This window comes from Stenella coeruleoalba, assembly GCF_951394435.1.
Source record: "Stenella coeruleoalba genome assembly, chromosome: 4".
NCBI lineage: Eukaryota > Metazoa > Chordata > Mammalia > Artiodactyla > Delphinidae > Stenella > Stenella coeruleoalba.
The window spans coordinates 21,740,852-21,760,586 of NC_137149.1; the positions used below are offsets into that span (position 1 = coordinate 21,740,852).

At 39.6% G+C, this 19,735-nt stretch overlaps 1 protein-coding gene and 1 long non-coding RNA gene across 2 annotated transcripts in view; one reads left to right on the forward strand and one right to left on the reverse strand.

The window, feature by feature from the left end:
• Positions 1-19,735, reverse strand: part of LOC307185623 — a 72,947-nt gene that overhangs the window by 38,161 nt on the left and 15,051 nt on the right. The window contains exons 3-4 of the long non-coding RNA XR_013828124.1: positions 3,491-3,551; positions 2,613-2,704 (exon numbers count right to left, since the gene is read on the reverse strand). This is a non-coding gene — a long non-coding RNA (uncharacterized lncRNA). The remainder of the gene's footprint in view (positions 1-2,612; positions 2,705-3,490; positions 3,552-19,735) is intronic.
• On the forward strand, positions 6,958-9,816 carry FABP2 (fatty acid binding protein 2; the record flags this gene model as incomplete). The annotated part of the gene is made up of 4 exons (XM_079920644.1): positions 6,958-7,096; positions 8,081-8,253; positions 9,266-9,373; positions 9,766-9,816. The coding sequence occupies exons 1-4, from the start codon at positions 7,030-7,032 to the stop codon at positions 9,814-9,816; spliced, it is 399 nt and encodes a 132-aa protein (XP_079776770.1). The 5' UTR covers positions 6,958-7,029.

Consider the following 19,735-nt stretch of genomic DNA (forward strand, 5'->3'; position numbering starts at 1 on the left):
AGGAAACTTGACCAAGGAGGTGAAGGACCTAGATGCTGAGAACTATAAAACATTGATAAAGGAAAGTGAAGATGATTCAAAGAAATGGAAAGATATCCTATGCTCTTGGATTGGAAGAATTAATATTGTTAAAATGGCCATACTACCCAAAGCAATCTACAGATTTAATGCAATCCTTATCAAAATATCCATGACATTTTTCATAAAACTAGAACAAATAATCCCAAAATTTATATGGAACTACAAAAGACCCAGAATTGCCAAAGCAAGTCTGAAGAAAAAGAACAAAGCTGGAGGTATAACCTTTCCAGACTTCAGACTATACTCAAAGCTACAGTAATCAAAACAGCATGGAACAGAACAGAAAACCCAGAAATAAACCCACACACCTCTACAACAAACGAAGCAAGAATATAAAATGGAGAAAAGACAGTCTCTTCAACAATTCGTGTTGGAAAAGCTGGACAGCCTCATGTAAATCAATGAAGTAGAACACTGCCTCACACCATATACAAAAATAAACTCAAAATGGTTTAAAGACATAAATGTAAAACATGACACCATAAAACTCCTAGGAGAAACATAGGCAAAACATTCTCTGATATATATTGTAGCAATATTTTCTTAGATCAGTCTCCCAAGGAAAATAAATAAAAGCAAAAATAAACAAATGGGACATTATCAAATTTAAAAGCTCTTGCATAGCAAAGGAAACCATAAACAAATGAAAAGACAATCTAGAGAATGGGATAATATCTGTAAATGATGTGACCAAAAAGGGGTTAATATCTAACATATACAAACAGCTCATACAACTCAATATTGAGAAAACAAACAACCCAATCAAAAAATGGGGAGAAGACCTAAATAGATACTTTTCTAAAGAAGACATACAGATTGCCAACAGGCTCATGAAAAGATGCTCAACACTGCTAATTATTAGAGAAATGCAAATCAAAACTGCAATGAGGTATCACCTCACACAGAAGATTATACTTAGTGAAGTAAGTCAGACATGTATTATACTTTGTGAAGTAAGTCAGACATGTATCAAATACTACATGATATGACATACATGGAATCTAAAAAATAATACAAATGAGTCTACAAAACAGAAACAGACTCAGACATAGAAAACAAATTTATGGTTACCAAAGGGGAGAGGGAGGGTGGGAGGGACAAATTCGGAGTATGGGATTAACAGATACAAACTACTATACATAAAATAAACAACAAGGATTTACTGTATAGCACCAAGAATTACATTCAAAATCTTGTAATAACCTATAATGGAAAATAATCTGAAAAAAAACTGAATCACTATGCTGTACACCTGAAACTAACACAATATTGTAAATCAACTATACATCAATAAAAAATCTAAGAAAAAAAGAGCACTGGTGTACTGTTCATTATCAAACAACCTGTTAGCTAGTCAATTCACATTGATTCACATCCTGTAACCAGAATAGGAAAAAGTGACACTTCTAAAGGGGCAACAAGTGCCTAGGTTATAGTGGGAATTCTAATATATGTCAAATGAATAAGTGCATGAAAGAATTTATATAAGTAAAGTAGTAACAGATAACACTGAAAAGGAAAGCACATAAATTGGGAGAATTATTGCTTGCTGTTTTATTTCCCCTGTGGAGTAATACCCAGGTCATCTGCTGAAGGCAAGGGAAGAAGACTATAGGAGAACGATTAAAGATCCAGTCACTGTCACAAATGAGGAGAGAGTTGACTGAGGTACACAAAAGTCTTGCCAGGCAGGGCAGAGGATTCAGTTGAAGCTGGAAACCGTGCATGTGTAATAGCACCTGGAAGAGCACAGGAGTTATTTTATTTGCAACAGGTATTGACTGGATAGAGAATGTAAACAAACCAGGAGAGGATTCCAACTTGGGGGAAAACAGAGGCGACAACTGACTGAAGTTCTCTCCCAGCTAAGAGCTGATACTGTGGGAGAGAATGAAGGAGCTGAGAGGATGAAAAGTTGTGGCCGGAGAGCGGCATGTTAAATTTCACAGAAGGAACAACTCTAGTAGTGACAAACCACAGGTTATAGCCCTGGACGTAACTGGATAAAGTGTAGAGGTAAAGATTATTAGAGATGAGGAGGTTAAGGTACCGTGAAGCCAGAGTGACAAGTAGCTTATCCACATGGACTTTGAGCTCACCCAGGATGATGGCAAGACAAAGAGGATGATGGTGAGCCTGGTGCCATGATTTTCCGTGATAGATGGTAGATAACAACGATAGATGGGATAGATGGTAGATAATGATGATGAAGTTGGCTGGAAGGTGACAGCCAAATGGAAATGGTCTCAAAGGAAAAGATTTTCTTTAAAAAAAAAAAAAAGGCAGAAACATAATGGATGTGGGAGGGGGGAGCTGAGATAATGCACACCTATCTTCCTCTGTGGTATGGGGAGTATAGGAGTTGAGAAACCTCCCATTCAAATTGCTTGAGGGATACTCATTATTTGGGGGAACAGACCCAGATTAAAAAAGATAAGACAGAAGATGAAGTCATAAATCCTTCATGCAACATCATTCAACCCCACTGATGGCTGTCTTGTTATTAATGAGAATCAGCAAGTTGCACTCACCATTATTTGGTAGATACCTCCCTGTACACTGCTGTAACTCTATAGTCTTTTCGGAAGAAAATCAACCAGCCATCTATCTCAGGTACGAAATCCTAAAACATAATTTAAAAGGTCTTAATATTTCTAAAATTTAGAGGCTTATGGTTAAAACAGAATGAAGTAAACTCTTTAGGCAAACTTTACAATTCTCCCTCATTCCCCATTCACTGCTAGGGATTGGACAGTAACCTTAAGAATTTCCTGTTGCTCTTTCCATCTGTCCCTCAAATCCTTCTCTTACATGGCCCTAATAGAGACCACTATTTTTTTCTGACATGTAAAAGTTAAATAACTTGGGACTGAATAGGAGGATTCAGAAATTCTGAAGTGGTTAGTAAATGCCTGAAAATGCTATATCCCATAAATTATATATATATATATAAATGCTCTATAAAAACTTTCCCTTCTGGGCTTCCCTGGTGGTGCAGTGGTTGAGAGTCCGCCTGCCGATGCAGGGGACACGGGTTCGTGCCCCGGTCTGGGAAGATCCCACATGCAGCGGAGCGGCTGGGCCCGTGAGCCATGGCCGCTGAGCCTGCACGTTCAGAGCCTGTGCTCCGCAACGGGAGAGGCCACAACAGTGAGAGGCCCATGTACCGCCAAAAAAAAAAAAAACCAACTTTCCCTTCTGCTTTACAATGGGGTAAAAGGATTTCTGTGATCTCCAGAAAGCTTTTCCTTTGAAATGAGCTTGAAACATCATATTGCCCCTCCTCGTGATATCTCTGGACTTCATGATGATACTGTTTTCCTGGTTATTATGAATCAGCTGCTTTTACCTCTTATGAGCTATGCTGAGACCTTTAGAAGGTCATTGTACTTGGGAGAAGTAGACTTACCTGACCCATTCTTGGTGGTTCAGGGCAGCCTTCTTAGAGCACTCAGTGACCAAGCTGTGACCTGAAGCAACAGAAAGCAAGCACATTTAACAGACTGAGGACTACAAGAAGTTTGATATATTTAGATTTTAGAGTACACAGTAAGGAATGGCAGGAGACTGGAGATATAAGTAGGGGCTTCAGAAGCCACGTTAAGGAATGTGGTTTGTACTTTCTCTTGGAGGAATGGGATAGGGATGAGCAGGAGTTTCTGCTGATTTCCACTTCTTCCATACCACTCAGTGGCTGATGCAGACCACAGAGTCCAAACAGAGAGTACAACTCTACCTCCACAGCATCTGCAACCCCCCCAAACACACGCCTAATCCACCCACTTTCCCAAGCTGCAGGACCTTAAATCTTCAAGTATTATCAAAGAAGAAAATAAAGGACTGGGTCTGTCCTCAGCTGATTAGCCCAACTGTATCATCAGTACGAGAGGTCTGTAAGGGAAACTGGTCCATAGGTTCTGTACAACCTTTTCTAGATGGGGTCCAGGTAAGTGATAAGAATTGGGGAGTTACAGAGTTCAGAAGCTGCAGAAGGAAAAGTGTAATGTTAAACATTTGATCTAATCATTTAAAAAAACTCCAATGATGCCACACTGCAGAGATAACAGGGATTCCTTACCGACTTTAAATTAGGTTACTGCCACTGATAAATGGAAGACTGAAAGTTTAACATGTCCATTCTGTTAGCAGATTTGCATGAGACCAAGTGCTATTTGCTTTCATCTGATCCTATTCTGCTCCTCCTGGGAAGCTCAAGGTGGCCACGAGAAAAAGGGCACTGTTAGGTGAAAAATGGTAAGAAGCCATTCTAGTTTCCTCCTCCCCACCTTCCTGAGTGAGGCACTTTTACTTCCATTGCTGTGAGATCATAGAGAGAAAAGCTGTATTCCCAGAGGGGTCTGAAGTATCATGCTAACCTTAACAGGCAAATCCAAGTCATACCTAGCCCCAAGTTAATCACTAGTGCAAATCAAAAAATACCTAAATAAACAAATTTCAGGTGACTTTCTAATAAACAATTGAAAGACATAGATTTCCCTTCTCAAATATCAAAGTGGTTTGGGACCTGGGACACTTCTGAAAATTTATTATTGAGATTGATTTTCTTTCTCAGGGAACAAGAAGAGAAGCAAAGGTTTATTGAGTACTTGATGTCTATCAGTTGCTCAGGCTCATGCTTTATATAATTTTTGTATTGATCATATACCTTGATCATATCACTCACTCTGAGCCTCAGTTCCTCATCTATAAAATGAGAATAATTATTAATTATTAGTAATTATTTAGGCTCAGAGAGATTGACTGATATGATCGAGGTCCTGTACAGTGTATAATGGGTTTTGCAGGCAGTACTGAAACCAAGTCTTTTTGTTTCTAAAACACATGTTCTTTTTACTGCACTACAGTTCTATTCCAGTGACCAGATACATCTATTTTTTCTAATCTAGAAAAAAAAAGATTGGATCCATTATCCATGGCCTGCTAAATTCACAAATCACCATAAGTAGTGGATTACCTGAGAGACTATTTAAACCCTGGCTCTAGAGTAACCATAAACTTTTCTTCTCTTCTCCAAGTTGAAAGTACACTACGGTGATGGTTCCCAAATAATGAGGTTTTCATTATCTTTGGCAAAAGAGAGAAGTACAAAGATAAGGTAGTCAATTTTTTTCATATGTAAAGGACTTCCCATTATTCTCAAATTATGATCTCTCTTCCCTGACCCACCCACTTTCTCCCTCTCTTTCTCTCTGTGTGTGTGTATGTCTGTGTGTATATTTGGATGTATTTTCCTTTTTAAATGAATAATGGATTTGGTTGAAGGTAGTTTACTGTTTAATGTGCTTGAGAAAATAAAAAGTGGGCAACTCCACTGAAAGAGTGTGCCCAATAGATATCAAAATTTTTAAAACGTGGACTTCCCTGGTGGTCCAGTGGTTAAGAATCTGCCTTCCAATGCAGGGGGACGTGGGTGCGATCCCTCATTGGGGAACTAAGATCCCACATGCCGCGGGGCAACTAAACCCGCGCACTCTAGAGCCCACGTGTTGCAACTACTGAGCCCGCACCCTCTGGAGCCCACGCACCACAACTAGAGAGCCCATATGCCACAACTACTGAACCCGCACACTGCAACTACTGAGCCTGCACGCTCTAGAGCCCAGAAGCCACAGTTAGAGAGAGAAGCCCGCACAGCACAATGAAAGATCTCACATGCCACAAAGAAGATCCTGCATGCTGCAACAAAGACCCAATGCAGCCAAATAAACAGATAGATAAATATTTCTTTAAAAATTTTTAAACTTTATTCTATTTCCCAATGTCCTGTTCAAATCTGTTAGATACGTCCCTCCACTGACCCTGAATGAAATCTTGGGCATGCTCTGTAGTTTCTCTACTGAGCTTTAGTTAATAAGAGGTTCTCTGGTCACATTCATGCACAATAATAGTCTCTTTTTAATAATGAGCATGTTCGGGCTCACTAATAATCAAAACTGCACACTTCACACTAAGTTAATGGTTTTTCCCGCACCAGCTAGAGCATGCTCCAGGTTGGAAGCCTGCAGTGGGGGCAGGGACAGATACGGTGACCTTCCTCTCTCTTCACCTTTCTAGCTACCCTCTATACGCCCAACCCACCCAACACACACATTGAGTTTTGGCTTAGGACAGCACCAGGTTTGGGGATGAGAGGGAGTGAGAGTTAAACAAAGGAATGGTTTTAGTTAATGGCATAGCTGACATCTGGCTTTTGTTTTTTCTGCACGTGGCAGATGTTTAAAGATGTTCTTTCTCTTATGGGAGTTGTCATGTTATCCAGCCACATTGCTACCTCTTGAAATTTTTCTCAGTGGCCTATCACCATTCAAGACCAAAACAAAAATATAATGGGTCCCTATTGTGTGTCACACTGTACCAGGTGCCAGGATATTTACCCAAAGCCATGGCAATCCAAAAACACAATGCAAAAGGACATATTAGAAAAATAAATAAATATTCAGTATCAATATCCTATTAACCTTAACTTTTCAGCTGTGTTCGGTCATGAAGTCTTACTTTACAAGGTAATTGCTATTGTAAAAAAGGGATACGTCATTAATAGTCTCACTTCCCAGATGTTATTTGATATATGCTCTAAATTATGTTACATTCAACACAGTGTGCACTTTGAACTTGTAAGTGGAAAAACTATCTACAGACAATATGCATTCTAATCCTTGAAATAAATGTGCCCACAATCATAGTTTAAGACACAGTAGGTATGCTTATCATGCTTTAATACAGCTGAATTTCAGGAGAGGAGCTAAGGAATTTATAGAAACTGGGGAAACTATGATGGTTTGGCATTAATGTAGTTAAGTGACTTCTTGAACTTTAAACTTCCACATCACAGTATGAAGTTGGTTCTAAGATAAGAAATAGCATAAATTCTCTCCTAAGGACAGCCCTGAATCTCTGATTGCCTAGAGGCTCAATCAGCTGGAGACCATGGCGTTCGATGGTACTTGGAAGATAGACCGAAACGAGAACTATGAAAAGTTCATGGAAAAAATGGGTAAGGGCTTAATACTTTAATGGCTTGTACTTTTGTTTCTCACAGACATCTTTCTAACTCCTTCTAAACCTTAAGGCTTAGAGAATGACACCTGCTGTGGCGGTGCGGCTCAGGAATGGTCGATGGTTCAGAGTAGCAAAAACCATATTCCCACTTCTTACATTGGAAGGAATACACTGTCTCACCACTGGAAGAAAAGATTCTTGGGTGCTATTCTCTGAAACACAAAAAACATCCAGATACATTTCATTCACGTTAACTGCTGATTGAAAATTGATAGTTTTTTTGTTTGGAAAGTAAAATATGGCAGTGTGTAATGATAACTTCCAGACTTTAAAACATTAAATTCTAGGGAATGGAAAAGCAAAGTCCATAAAACAAAGCAATGAAAATGAGTTCTATCAAAAGTCACAGCTCTGAATAAATGAGACTTAATTCTCTTTTCCTCTGACATAATAAATTTGACTGTAATGTTTGCTAATTTTCTCATTTTTGAGACAGTCGGAAATGCCACAAAAAACAAAGAGAATTATGAAGTTCAAAATTTTAAAGCCATTATGGAAAGCAAAAGGACATTAATAAAAAAAAAAAGAGTACCATACATGTAGAATTAAAGTTGTATATCCTTATAAATATATAAATATACTTTTAAAATCCTTCACTTGACACTCCTGGAATTTGGTTTACTTAACACTGAAACAAAAATATTGATAATTTTAAAAAACTTACTCAGTTCTAAGATTCAATAATTCCTGCTTCATTTAATTTTTCTTAAGTTTTGGAAAAATAGCTTGATATGATTGAGCCTGAACTTTTTCTACAGAAGCAATATGGATGCTCTTGTGCAAAGTCAATGCTATCAGGTTTTCCTCCCCCCTCAAAATATTAATTGGTTAATTAACTAGTTAAAACAAAACTTGGAAAAGTAAGCATTTTCCATGGCATTTTTTAACTTTATTTCCTTAAATCTCTTTCCCTTTGCAGGTATTAATGTGGTGAAAAGGAAGCTTGCATCTCATGACAATTTGAAACTGATAATTACACAAGAAGGAAATAAATTCACAGTCAAAGAATCAAGCACTTTTCGAAACATTGAAGTTGTGTTTGAGCTTGGTGTCACTTTTAATTATAGCCTCGCAGATGGAACTGAACTCACTGTAAGAAATTTTTTATAAGCAATGTATTCTTGATTTTTCTACACAATACTAAAATAATCTCTGCTTTCTGTCATTGAATGGTTTAATTAATGTAGGTCTCCTTCATTTACTGAAGCAGCCAATGGAGTTTATCCATATTATATATCAAACAAGTTAGTTAGCAGAGTATTTAAACATAACATTTTGATTTTCATACACATCTGTAAAGGATTAAACAATAAGAATTAGAAAAATATCTTTGAATGACTGAGTATACACCTCTTCATAAAGAAAACTAAAGTTCAGTGTTTTCAACTTTACATATCTGACAGCAATAAAAGCTTTTAGAGTTATCTAACGTAAACGTAATAGACATTTAGTTAATGTAACTGAAATAATACAATAAATGAATAAATTAAATGACCAAATGGAAAGGCCTAATGCTACAATCTAGGTCATTGGGAATTCAACTTTTAATATTTGAAATAAAATTTTATGGAGTCACATTTTTCAACTGAGTTTTGAAAAACTTTTTTGCCCTTAGAATTTTTCTGGTTAAATTAAACATGTTTCCAATGACAATCACACTGTCAAATATTTTATCCATTGTGATTATGTTTTAATTACTACAACAATTACATAAATTAAAACAAGCACACGCTTGTTAGCTTCTCCATGAAACTAATATGAACTATGACTAAATTTAGAACACTCTTTTTAATGTGAAAGGTTTAGAAAAAAGAAGCCCTGATGATCTGCCTTAAAATCTGGCATTTGGAAACAATTGAGTGAGGACAGCATGATGGTTACCAGCGCATACTCTAGAGCCCAATAACCTAGGTTCAACCCTGGCTTTGTGACTTTAGGTAAATTACTGTATTTCAGTTTTCTCATCTGTGAAATGGAGATAATATTTACTTCATAGGGTCATAGTGAAGTTTGAAGAAGTAGACCTGTAGGCCTCAAAACAGGGCCTGACACATGTAAGACCCTAAAAAATGCTATTTTATTATTTTTTTTAAATTTTATATAGGGGACTTGGAGCCTAGAGGGAAATAAACTTGTTGGAAAATTCAAACGGGTGGACAATGGAAATGAACTAAATACTGTCCGAGAAATTGTAGGTGGTGAAATGGTCCAGGTGAGTGGTTATTATAGTTATTTTCCAAAGGCGAAAATAATCACACAGCAATGATTTTATTTTGGGGGTTGTTGAGTTATATCATCAATAAATAGACTATTACTTTTCTCATTAATCTTACTGATTTTTAAAATACAGATATTTTCTGATGCCTATTTATTGAAGAAAACGTATATATGTCAATACATTGAGCCTATTTTAACTAAAAATGTGACTAAAAACCAAAACGTGTTTTTAAATGGATGTATCCTGTATCTGTATAAAGTGTTGTTATCAGGTACAAGAAAAAAAAACTATAAACTTATTTCAAAGCTATAATACTACTAATATTTTTCTTAATTTAGCCTTTAATCTTAATGGCAAATTCTTCTATGTTTGTTAACACGTTTCAGACTTATGTATATGAAGGAGTGGAAGCCAAGAGGATCTTCAAAAAGGAGTGAGCATTGTTCCTGGAACAGAGCCCAGAACACATATGAGATGGAAAATCTATACTGAACCAGAACTTATTTTCCTCTCCTCACCAAGTGTAAGGTTGCTGACTGATTAGTCCTTTTATGAACATTAGCCAATGGCTTATATTTCCAGTCTTGCTAAAGCAAAACACGTAAAAGCTAATTAGGATTTAATTTGTTTTACATTCTCTAAGATGTACATTTATTGGTGTTCTAAAAGAATTTGTCACATTTTAAAAAACAGATGAATAAATATTGTTCCCACATTGCTTTATAAGTCGTCTCTCCTTTAAAAAAAAAAAAAAGCTACGCAGCATATGCACTGATAGATGGTTTGGGGTTTTTTCCCACATTTGGTAAACTAAAAACATACATTGCATGGAGGTCTTTAAAATCTTGTACTGGTGGTAAATATTTTCCTTAGTAGCATTTATTATAAAAATAATATACATTCAACCAGAAAATTTAGAGATAAAAAAGCAAATGAAAAATAAATATTTCCATAAACCCATAATCCAGAGATAATCACTATTCTGATTTTAATAGATAACCTCCCAGTCCCCTTCTCCCGGTGTGGATTTGTATATTTCCCCATACATACCACTTTGAATAATCTGGTAGGAAACAAATGATGTACTAGGGTAAAGAACTGTATTATATTTTTCTACATTGTCAGTGATTCCTAGACCTGGGTAAGCATCAGGATAATCTGAGAAACTTAAGAAATGTTTGCATGCTTAGTCTCCACTGTTATCCTATTAGATCAGAATTTCTGAAAATAGAACCAGGGATTTTAGAAAACTCTCAAGTGATTCTGATGCAGCAGGTACACTAACCTGTCTTTGAGAAAAAGTGGGCTATCAGATACCAAAAGTGTCACCTTCAAGTGGCATCCCCCCTTTACTCATAAACGCATACACATACAGACAGATTTTTAGGGCCTCAAAAGTTTTCTTTCACTCATATGCTCACATGATATACTATTTTATGTATTTCAAGCAATTGCATTTTAGGTGGTTGTGTATTACAGGGCACAGAGGGTGGTCAATTTTTTAAGCATTTAACTCTACGGACTTTTGTTTTGACTAATTATTTTTCACACTGCAGAAGGTAACAGCTAATATTTATATAGTTCTTACCAAGTTCCAGGTATCATTCTAAGTTGTATATAAACATGGCAGATACATTACAATGTGGGAAGAAAAATGTTTGGCATACATGATGAAGATGAATAGATTAGAGAATATGTAATCTTTTGCAAAAACAAGAACTTAAATCCACTGTTCATTTTAGTATATGTGCTGCCGAAGCGAGCACCACTGTTCATGTTATAACTTCATTAAAAACTTCACATTGAAAATAGTAATGATTCAGATTTTTCACACACTTTTTAAAAATAAAGGTTCAGGGCTTCCCTGGTGGCGCAGTGGTTGAGAGTCCGCCTGCCGATGCAGGGGACACGGGTTCGTGCCCCAGTCCGGGAAGATCCCACATGCCGCGGAGCGGCTGGGCCCGTGAGCCATGGCCGCTGAGCCTGTGCGTCCGGAGCCTGTGCTCCGCAACGGGAGAGGCCACAACAGTGAGAGGCCCGCGTACCATAAAAAAAATAAAAAGAAAAGAAAAAACAAAGGTTCAAAGTGCTTCTACCTCTCTGATCTTATCTACGTATGTGAAATAGGAATAGGGTAGGTATTAACCTCACCTGAAAGTGGAGAAACTAAGGCACAGAGAGGTTTATTAGCTTGTCTAATGTTGTACAGAGTCCATGAGGAACACAGGAATTAAATGTAGGTCTTGACTTTTAGTCCAGTACATTATGATCTATGCTATTACTCAGCCTATTATAAACAAAAATATCTTAAGGAAAAAAAGTCCCTTAATTCCTTAGTGGCACCCAATAATAGCACTCCAAATGAGTCAGGTCAGACTGTAAAATAATGGCAATTAAGTGATTAGGCACTTATCTATTTCTAGCCTCACTGCAGGCTCACTTTTTTTTTTTTTTTTACAATTTATATCCTTTCTAGCATTAAATCTCCACTATTTATTAGTATTGGAGAGCAGCCTATTGTTTGCTAAGTGACTACCGTTGCTATAACCCCTCTTTGGGAAACTGACCTTGATATCATGCCAATTTGATTGACCAAGAGAGGGTGCCTGACCCAAGAGCAGCCAATCTAACACAGTTTGGCCAGTTTATGTTCCTTCTCTGTGCAGAAGGAACAACACAATGAACTGAACCTAGAAGAACCTCCCTTTAGGGAGTTTGAATGTGAGAAATACACAGTTATCGGTAGAAGGAAAAAGGTTTCCGGAATTCCCTGGCGTCCAGTGGTTAGGACTCCACGCTTTCACTGCTGAGGGTGCGGGTTTGATCCCTGGTTAGGGAACTAAGATCTCGCAAGCCGCGCAGCACAGTCAAAAATAAAAAAATAAAATTAAAAAAAATGTTTGAAAAGGTTTAAAGAGGACAAAGAGGGCAGGCAGTAAGTAAAAGACAGGAGTATGCGAAGCTATGAACAAGCAGGAGCCACAGGGTAAACTGCAGGATAGAGGAGCAGTTAGAAGCAGCTGGGGTAGTAAAAGCTGAAATATTTACACATGAAATATAGTATCTGGGGTCTCCTTCAAATTGCTTCCTCCCCAATCTAGGGTCAGGGAGGTAGTGGGGAGGAGTATAGAAGAAACAAGATTGGTCACAAGTTGACAACTGTTGCAGCTGTTGAAAAGTGCCCGACCCATGCTGACACATGATAGGTTCATGGGGTACCTAGTAGGAACACGGCAATTCATTAAACTTTTCTCCCTACTTTTGTATGTATTCGATATTTTCCACAACAAAAGGTTAAAAATTTTAACATATTTCATTTCCACTGCTATCACCTTGGTCAGTCACCATTTATCCTTCCCTTGATTACTGTAATAATCCCTAAAAAGCCTCCTACTTTCTTTCTACCTTCCTTACTCCACCCACTTAGTCTCTTTTTCAACACAGCGTCAGAATGATCCTTTAAAAATCTAAATCAGATCATGTCACTCCTTTACACAAAATACCGAAATGTCTCCCATTTCATTCAGAGAAAAAGCCAATGTCCTTACAATGGCCTGCAATATCCTATGTGATCAGATCCCCTATTACCTATCTGACATGTGTTCCTGTTTTCATGGAATATCTGGAGGAAGAATGTTTCAGGTGGAGGAAATACCCTGGAGCAAAGGCCCTAAGGCAGGAGCAAGGCTGGTAAATTTGAAGAACATGGATTACCTCGTAAGAGTCCCCAAGATCATCCAGAGATGATCAAAAACAAGACTGATGTTCAGGAAATACAGGCTGACTCAGTCTTCCTAAAACTCAGGAATGATGTGGTAAAAAAGGAATGGGTTTTAGAATAATACAGACTTACCTAAACACTTATCTTTCCAGTTACTAACTAAGATTCAAGTTCTGAGCCTCAATTTTTCTCACTTGAAAAATAGGGAAAATAGCAATGATTTTCTGAGAGTGTTGTCAACTGAGGTATTATATATAAAACATCTAGCACAGTGCTCAGTACAGGCTGGTACTCAATAAATGTTACTAAGTAATACAAACCTATGCCCTACTCTTAAAGAGAAAGCAGAGCAAAGTCTGGCTTAGGTAGATGGGAAAACTTTTCTTAAAATATCTCTCACAGGGCCTGTGTGGTAGATGGAGCCTTGGCTGGTAGAGCTTTGGGCAAGTCACTTCACCTCTCTGGAATTTAGTTCAATCATCTTTAAAATGAGTTAACTGGACCAGATGATCTCTAGTGCTAAGATCCAGTGCTGAGATTCTGTATCTGAATAACAGTCAGTGACTTCTCCTTTAAGTAGCCCCTTGGGTATGTATCACAGGGAGGTGTTGCAATGACAGAGGGTGGGGTGGGGAGAAGGAGATATTTTCTAAATTCTGAAGCCTGGCTTGCTTCATGGGTGTGTGACCTGTCTAGGCTCAGAAGGGCTGTGTGCTTAATTTAATGCTCTGCTGCTAGTGTCTCAAAATTCTCAATAAATTTTGAACAGGAAGACCTGCAAATTATGTAGCCAGTCCCGTTCCTAGGAGATGACTATGAATAAGTAAGTATAAAAGATATTTTCCTATGATTAATTAGACACTAGCAGTAAGACAACCCTGGGCACCTGAAGAGAGGTGACTAGATGGGTAAGATAGTTATCTGGGATAGAACTGAAGTGGGAGGAGGTTTTGTGGGGATCAGGAGGGAAGGATGATGATGGATGAACATGTCAAAGTACAGTTGACCCTTGAACAACAGCAGGGGTTAGAGGCGCCACCCGCTCCCCAGTCGAAAATCCAAGTATTACTTTACAGTTGGCCCTCCGTATCTGCAGTCCTGCAACCACAAATTCAACCAACCGATCGCTTAGTACGTATTTATTGAAGAAAATCCATGTATTAACTATAGCATAAGACTGCCATCTACTGGTTAATGATATGAATTCTTTCAAAGATTTCCAATGCAAGGTCTTTGCATTTCAGTATCTAGAGGGTTCCAGAAAGGTTTGACATACTATATTGTACAGTTTGAAATAATTATTAAATGCTTCCTCAGTTCCAACTTCCAAAATAATCAAAGACTCCTTTTCTGTTTTCCTTAACAGTTCCCTAAGGCTGCTTTCATTTGTTCAAAAAATAACTTAAAAAGTACTATGTGCCAGGTATCAAGTATTCAATGATGAATGCCATTGGTAGAGGTATTTAGGTCATTAAGAACTTCATCAAATAGATTCAAATTGTCAGGTTCATCTTGGGTCTGAATCAGAATATCTAGAATAGCATCATCTTCAAAACTGGATGGTCATTTAGGGGTAGGGTTATGCTTTCATTCAATATGAAATGCTATGAAGAGCTTTGGGCAAGTCACTTCACCTCTTTGGAACAATAATGAAGTGCTAATATGCACGGTGATGTTCAGGCCCAATGACCAACATTCAGGCTACTGGCTTGAACAGACATTATTAGAGAACTGACTGGAAAAGAAGAGTAAGCAAGGCTGTGATAGAAGATGAAGGAAGTTAGGGGCATGGGGCAAACTAATAGTCACAGATAAAGAACAGTTCTCCAGGGGGCTTCTCTCATCCATAAGCATCCCCACTGAGAATTCCACTAGAATAAAGGGTTACCAGAAGTCCTCTCTTCTACAATATCTAGATTACCAGGAAGAAAAGAGGGAACTTAAATACTCAACCAGTCATTAGTGGTTAGGACTGCTGTGAAGGGAGAAGAGTAGCAGAAATCTAAAGAAGGGTGAGGAAGATCTCTCAGGATCTCTGCCCAGTTTTAAGTCCACATCCCTCATATTACAGGTAGTGTAACTGGTTCTTTTCAAATAATTCTGATATACTCACTACACTGACTGTAGAAAATATCTGAGAGCCAAAGAATAATACTCTCCCTCCACTCAACAAACAAGAAAAAGTCCTTTACATAAACGATTATATACTCAATGCCATTTCTTGTTTTGCTTTAGGTAATTTTTTAAACATCAAGATAACAAGGATATCAAAGGACATAAATGTTGACACTGAACTTCCTCTCTTTAACATATACTTAGGGCAGAAAAACCTGAGTGAGGATGGGGCTGATTTCACACTCCCAGACCCCACTGATTCATCTGTGTTCCCATAGCACAATGTACTCACCAATATCATACCATTTTTCTGCCTTCAGTTTGCTTGCCTGTCTCCTCTAGTCTGTGAGTTCCGTGAGGGCAGGACAGTCTTATATCTATACCCCTCCCTCCACTATATCCCTTTAACACATAGTAAACATTAATAATTGCAGTGGAGTAAATAAATGGGGCATGCTGGACAGTCTCAGACTCAGCAAGCCAGCCTTCCCATCCTATGTTCTGAGAACTTACACACAGAAGCTCTACTGAAGGAATCAGCCCCAGCTGTTTTTATACACAGATAACCTTATTCTGAACCAGACCAATACTACCTTGGCCATAACAGATTAGGCCACTTGCTCCAAGGGCAGTCAATCTATAACTTAAGAACAGCCTATGAGAACTTTATTCAAGACCAATAATTCTAATTAGCTAAACCAGTTAGGGTCTGATTCTTGGGAATTTGACTTCAATACACAGAAAAAGTCATCAGCTAGTAATGATGGTTACAATGATGGGAACAAAATTTGCCACTCCAAAATGTATCTCTTTGGCATTATGATTAATTTAGGCTGATTATCTTTAAGAAACAGAAGACTCAGAAAGCCTTTCTTTTTACTTCCCTCTTAGCTACCTAAAGTATTTAAATAAAGGGCTTATTCCCAGAATAGAGGTATCACCAGAAATATCTGCAAAGAATATGGGCTAGATGTGGTGGGGGAAACTCAGTGTGGTCTAGAGATCACAGTCCACCCAAAAGGGGCCTAGAGACCAGAGCCCACCCAAAAGGGGCCTAGAGATCAGAGTCCACCCAAAAGGGGCCTACGGACCAGAGTCCACCCAAAAGGGGCCTAGGAATCAGAGTCCACCCAAAAGGGGCCTAGGGACCAGAGCACACCCAAAAGGGGCCTAGGGACCAGAGCACACCCAAAAGGGGCCTAGGGACCAGAGCACACCCAAAAGGGGCCTAGGGACCAGAGTCCACCCAAAAGGGGCCTAGGGACCAGAGTCCACCCAAAAGGGGCCTACGGACCAGAGTCCACCCAAAAGGGGCCTAGGGACCAGAGTCCACCCAAAAGGGGCCTAGGGACCAGAGTCCACCCAAGAGGGGCCTAGGGACCAGAGCCCACCCAAGAGGGGCCTAGGGACGAGAGCCCACCCAAAAGGGGCCTAGGAATCAGAGCCCACCCAAAAGGGGCCTAGGGATCAGAGCCCACCCAAAAGGGGCCTAGGGATCAGAGCCCACCCAAAAGGGGCCTAGGGATCAGAGCCCACCCAAAAGGGGCCTAGGGACCAGAGCCCACCCAAAAGGGGCCTAGGGACCAGAGCCCACCCAAAAGGGGCCTAGGGATCAGAGCCCACCCAAAAGGGGCCTAGGGATCAGAGTCCACCCAAAAGGGGCCTAGGGACCAGAGTCCACCCAAAAGGGGCCTAGGGACCAGAGTCCACCCAAAAGGGCCTAGGGATCAGAGTCCACCCAAAAGGGGCCTAGGGATCAGAGCCCACCCAAAAGGGGCCTAGGGATCAGAGCCCACACAAAAGGGGCCTAGGGACCAGAGTCCACCCAAAAGGGGCCTAGGGACCAGAGTCCACCCAAAAGGGGCCTAGGGATCAGAGCCCACCCAAAAGGGGCCTAGGGATCAGAGCCCACCCAAAAGGGGCCTAGGGATCAGAGCCCACCCAAAAGGGGCCTAGGGATCAGAGTCCATCCAAAAGGGGCCTAGGGACCAGAGCCCACCCAAAAGGGGCCTAGGGACCAGAGTCCACCCAAAAGGGGCCTAGGGACCAGAGTCCACCTAAAAGGGGCCTAGGGACCAGAGTCCACCCAAAAGGGGCCTGGGGACCAGAGTCCACCCAAAAGGGGCCTAGGGACCAGAGCCCACCCAAAAGGGGCCTAGGAATCAGAGTCCACCCAAAAGGGGCCTAGGGATCAGAGCCCACCCAAAAGGGGCCTAGGAATCAGAGCCCACCCAAAAGGGGCCTAGGGATCAGAGTCCACCCAAAAGGGGCCTGGGGACCAGAGTCCACCGAAAAGGGGCCTAGGGACCAGAGTCCACCCAATGTCCCATTTTCTCTGCAGGGCCCAGCAAACATCTGTTTATCAAACATTTGCTTTTTCATCTCCATGAGCACTGCCTTCCTCCCCTCTGAAGTCCCAACATCCTCTTTTATCTCTAGCTGACGATGGCATTTATGGTGAACTTTTGGCCAATTTGGCAAGTTACTCCACGTTCCTGGGTCTCTCCTATGTCTACATGTTATTTAATTTTTGTTTGATTTTCTCCTGCTAATCTGTCTCATGTCAATTTAATTCTTGGACCAGCCAGAAGAACCTAGTTGGGTAGAGGAAAATTTCTTCCTCCCAGACAATGGGCAAAAGTAGAAAGGTACAGAAGGAAAGGCAGACAACAGAGGCCATGAGGCAAAAGGGATCATGTTGAGTTCCAGTAAACAGAAACTGGATATAAGAAAAGAGGGTGAAATAATAGCTTCTTAGAAATGGAGATAATGAATTCTTGCTTCTGATGAATAGAAATATAACTTGTTCACTATAGCTTCCTTGGATCCTGAGTGACCAAAAGTACGTATTTCTTAAACAAATATGAATTAAGCACCTACCAGGTGACACATATGACATGACTTTTACAGGTAAACAAATCAATTTGGTTCCCATGGAGATTTGAATCCAGCTCAGAAACATAGCATCCAGAGTTTGAAGACTGACATTAAACAAGTAAAAACAATTGTGATAAGCATTACAAAGAAGTAATGTAGGCTCTCACAGAAACACATAGTATCTTGAATTATATTTTCCATTGGCCTATCTTTGCTAAGTTGCCTGATTATACAGCCTTTACTGAATTCTACGAGGCCTAACTTACATCTGAGATTCTTTTCATCCTTTTTTCACCTGTAACCATACATAAAAAGGCTACTTCCCAGGGTCTACAAAATCTTCAAAATACAAATTGGCTCCAAATTCAAAGAGAAAATCATAAAATCTAAGTAAGTAAATGTTTTCTCCGCAAAACATAGCACTAATTCGAACACACTACAATTAGATGCTCCAGCCAGGCGTCAGGGCTGTGCCTCCAAGGTGGGAGAGCCAAGTTCAGGACACTGGTCCACAAGAGACCTCCCAGCTCCACGTAATATCAAACGGCAAAAATCTCCCAGAGATCTCCATCTCAATGCCAAGACCCAGCTCCACTCAACAACCAGCAAGCTACAGTGGACACCCTATGCCAAACAACTAGCAAGACAGGAACACAACCCCACCCATTAGCAGAGAGGCTACCTAAAATCATAAGGCCACAGACACCCCAAAACACACCACCAGACGTGGACCTGCCCACCAGAAAGCCAAGATCCAGCCTCATCCACCAGAACACAGGCACTAGTCCCCTCCACCAGGAAGCCTACACAACCCACTGAACCAACTTTAGCCACTGGGGACAGACACCAAAAACAATAGGAACTACGAACCTGTAGCCTGCAAAAAGAAGACCCCAAACACAGTAAGTTAAGCAAAATGACAAGACAGAGAAACACACAGCAGATGAAGGAGCAAGGCAAAAACCCATCAGACCTAACAAATGAAGAAATAGGCAGTCTCTCTGAAAAAGAATTCAGAATAATGATAGTAAAGATGATCCAAAATCTTGGAAATAGAATGGAGAAAATACAAGAAACATTTAACTAAAGAACTAAAGTTAAAAGTTAACTAAAGAACTTCAGTTAAAAAAACATTTAACTGAAGAACTAAAGAGCAAACAAACAGTGATGAACAACATGATAAATGAAATAAAAAATTCTCTAGAAGGGATCAATAGCAGAATAACTGAGGCAGAAGAACAGATAAGTGACCTGGAAGATAAAATAGTGGAAATAACTACTGCAGAGCAGAATAAAGGAAAAAGAATGAACAGAATTGAGGACAGTCTCAGAGACCTCTGGGACAACATTAAACGCACCAACATTTGAATTATAGGGGTCCCAGAAGAAGAGGAGAAAAAGAAAGGGACTGAGAAAATATTTGAAGCGATTACAGCTGAAAACTTCCCTAATATGGGAAAGGAAATAGTTAAAAAAGTCCAGGAAGCACAGAGAGTCCCATACAGATAAATCCAAGGAGAAAAACGCCAAGACACATATTAAACAAACTATCAAAAATTAAATACAAAGAAAAAATACTAAAATCAGCAAGGAAAAACAACAAATAACACACAAGGGAATCCCCATAAGGTTAACAGCTGATC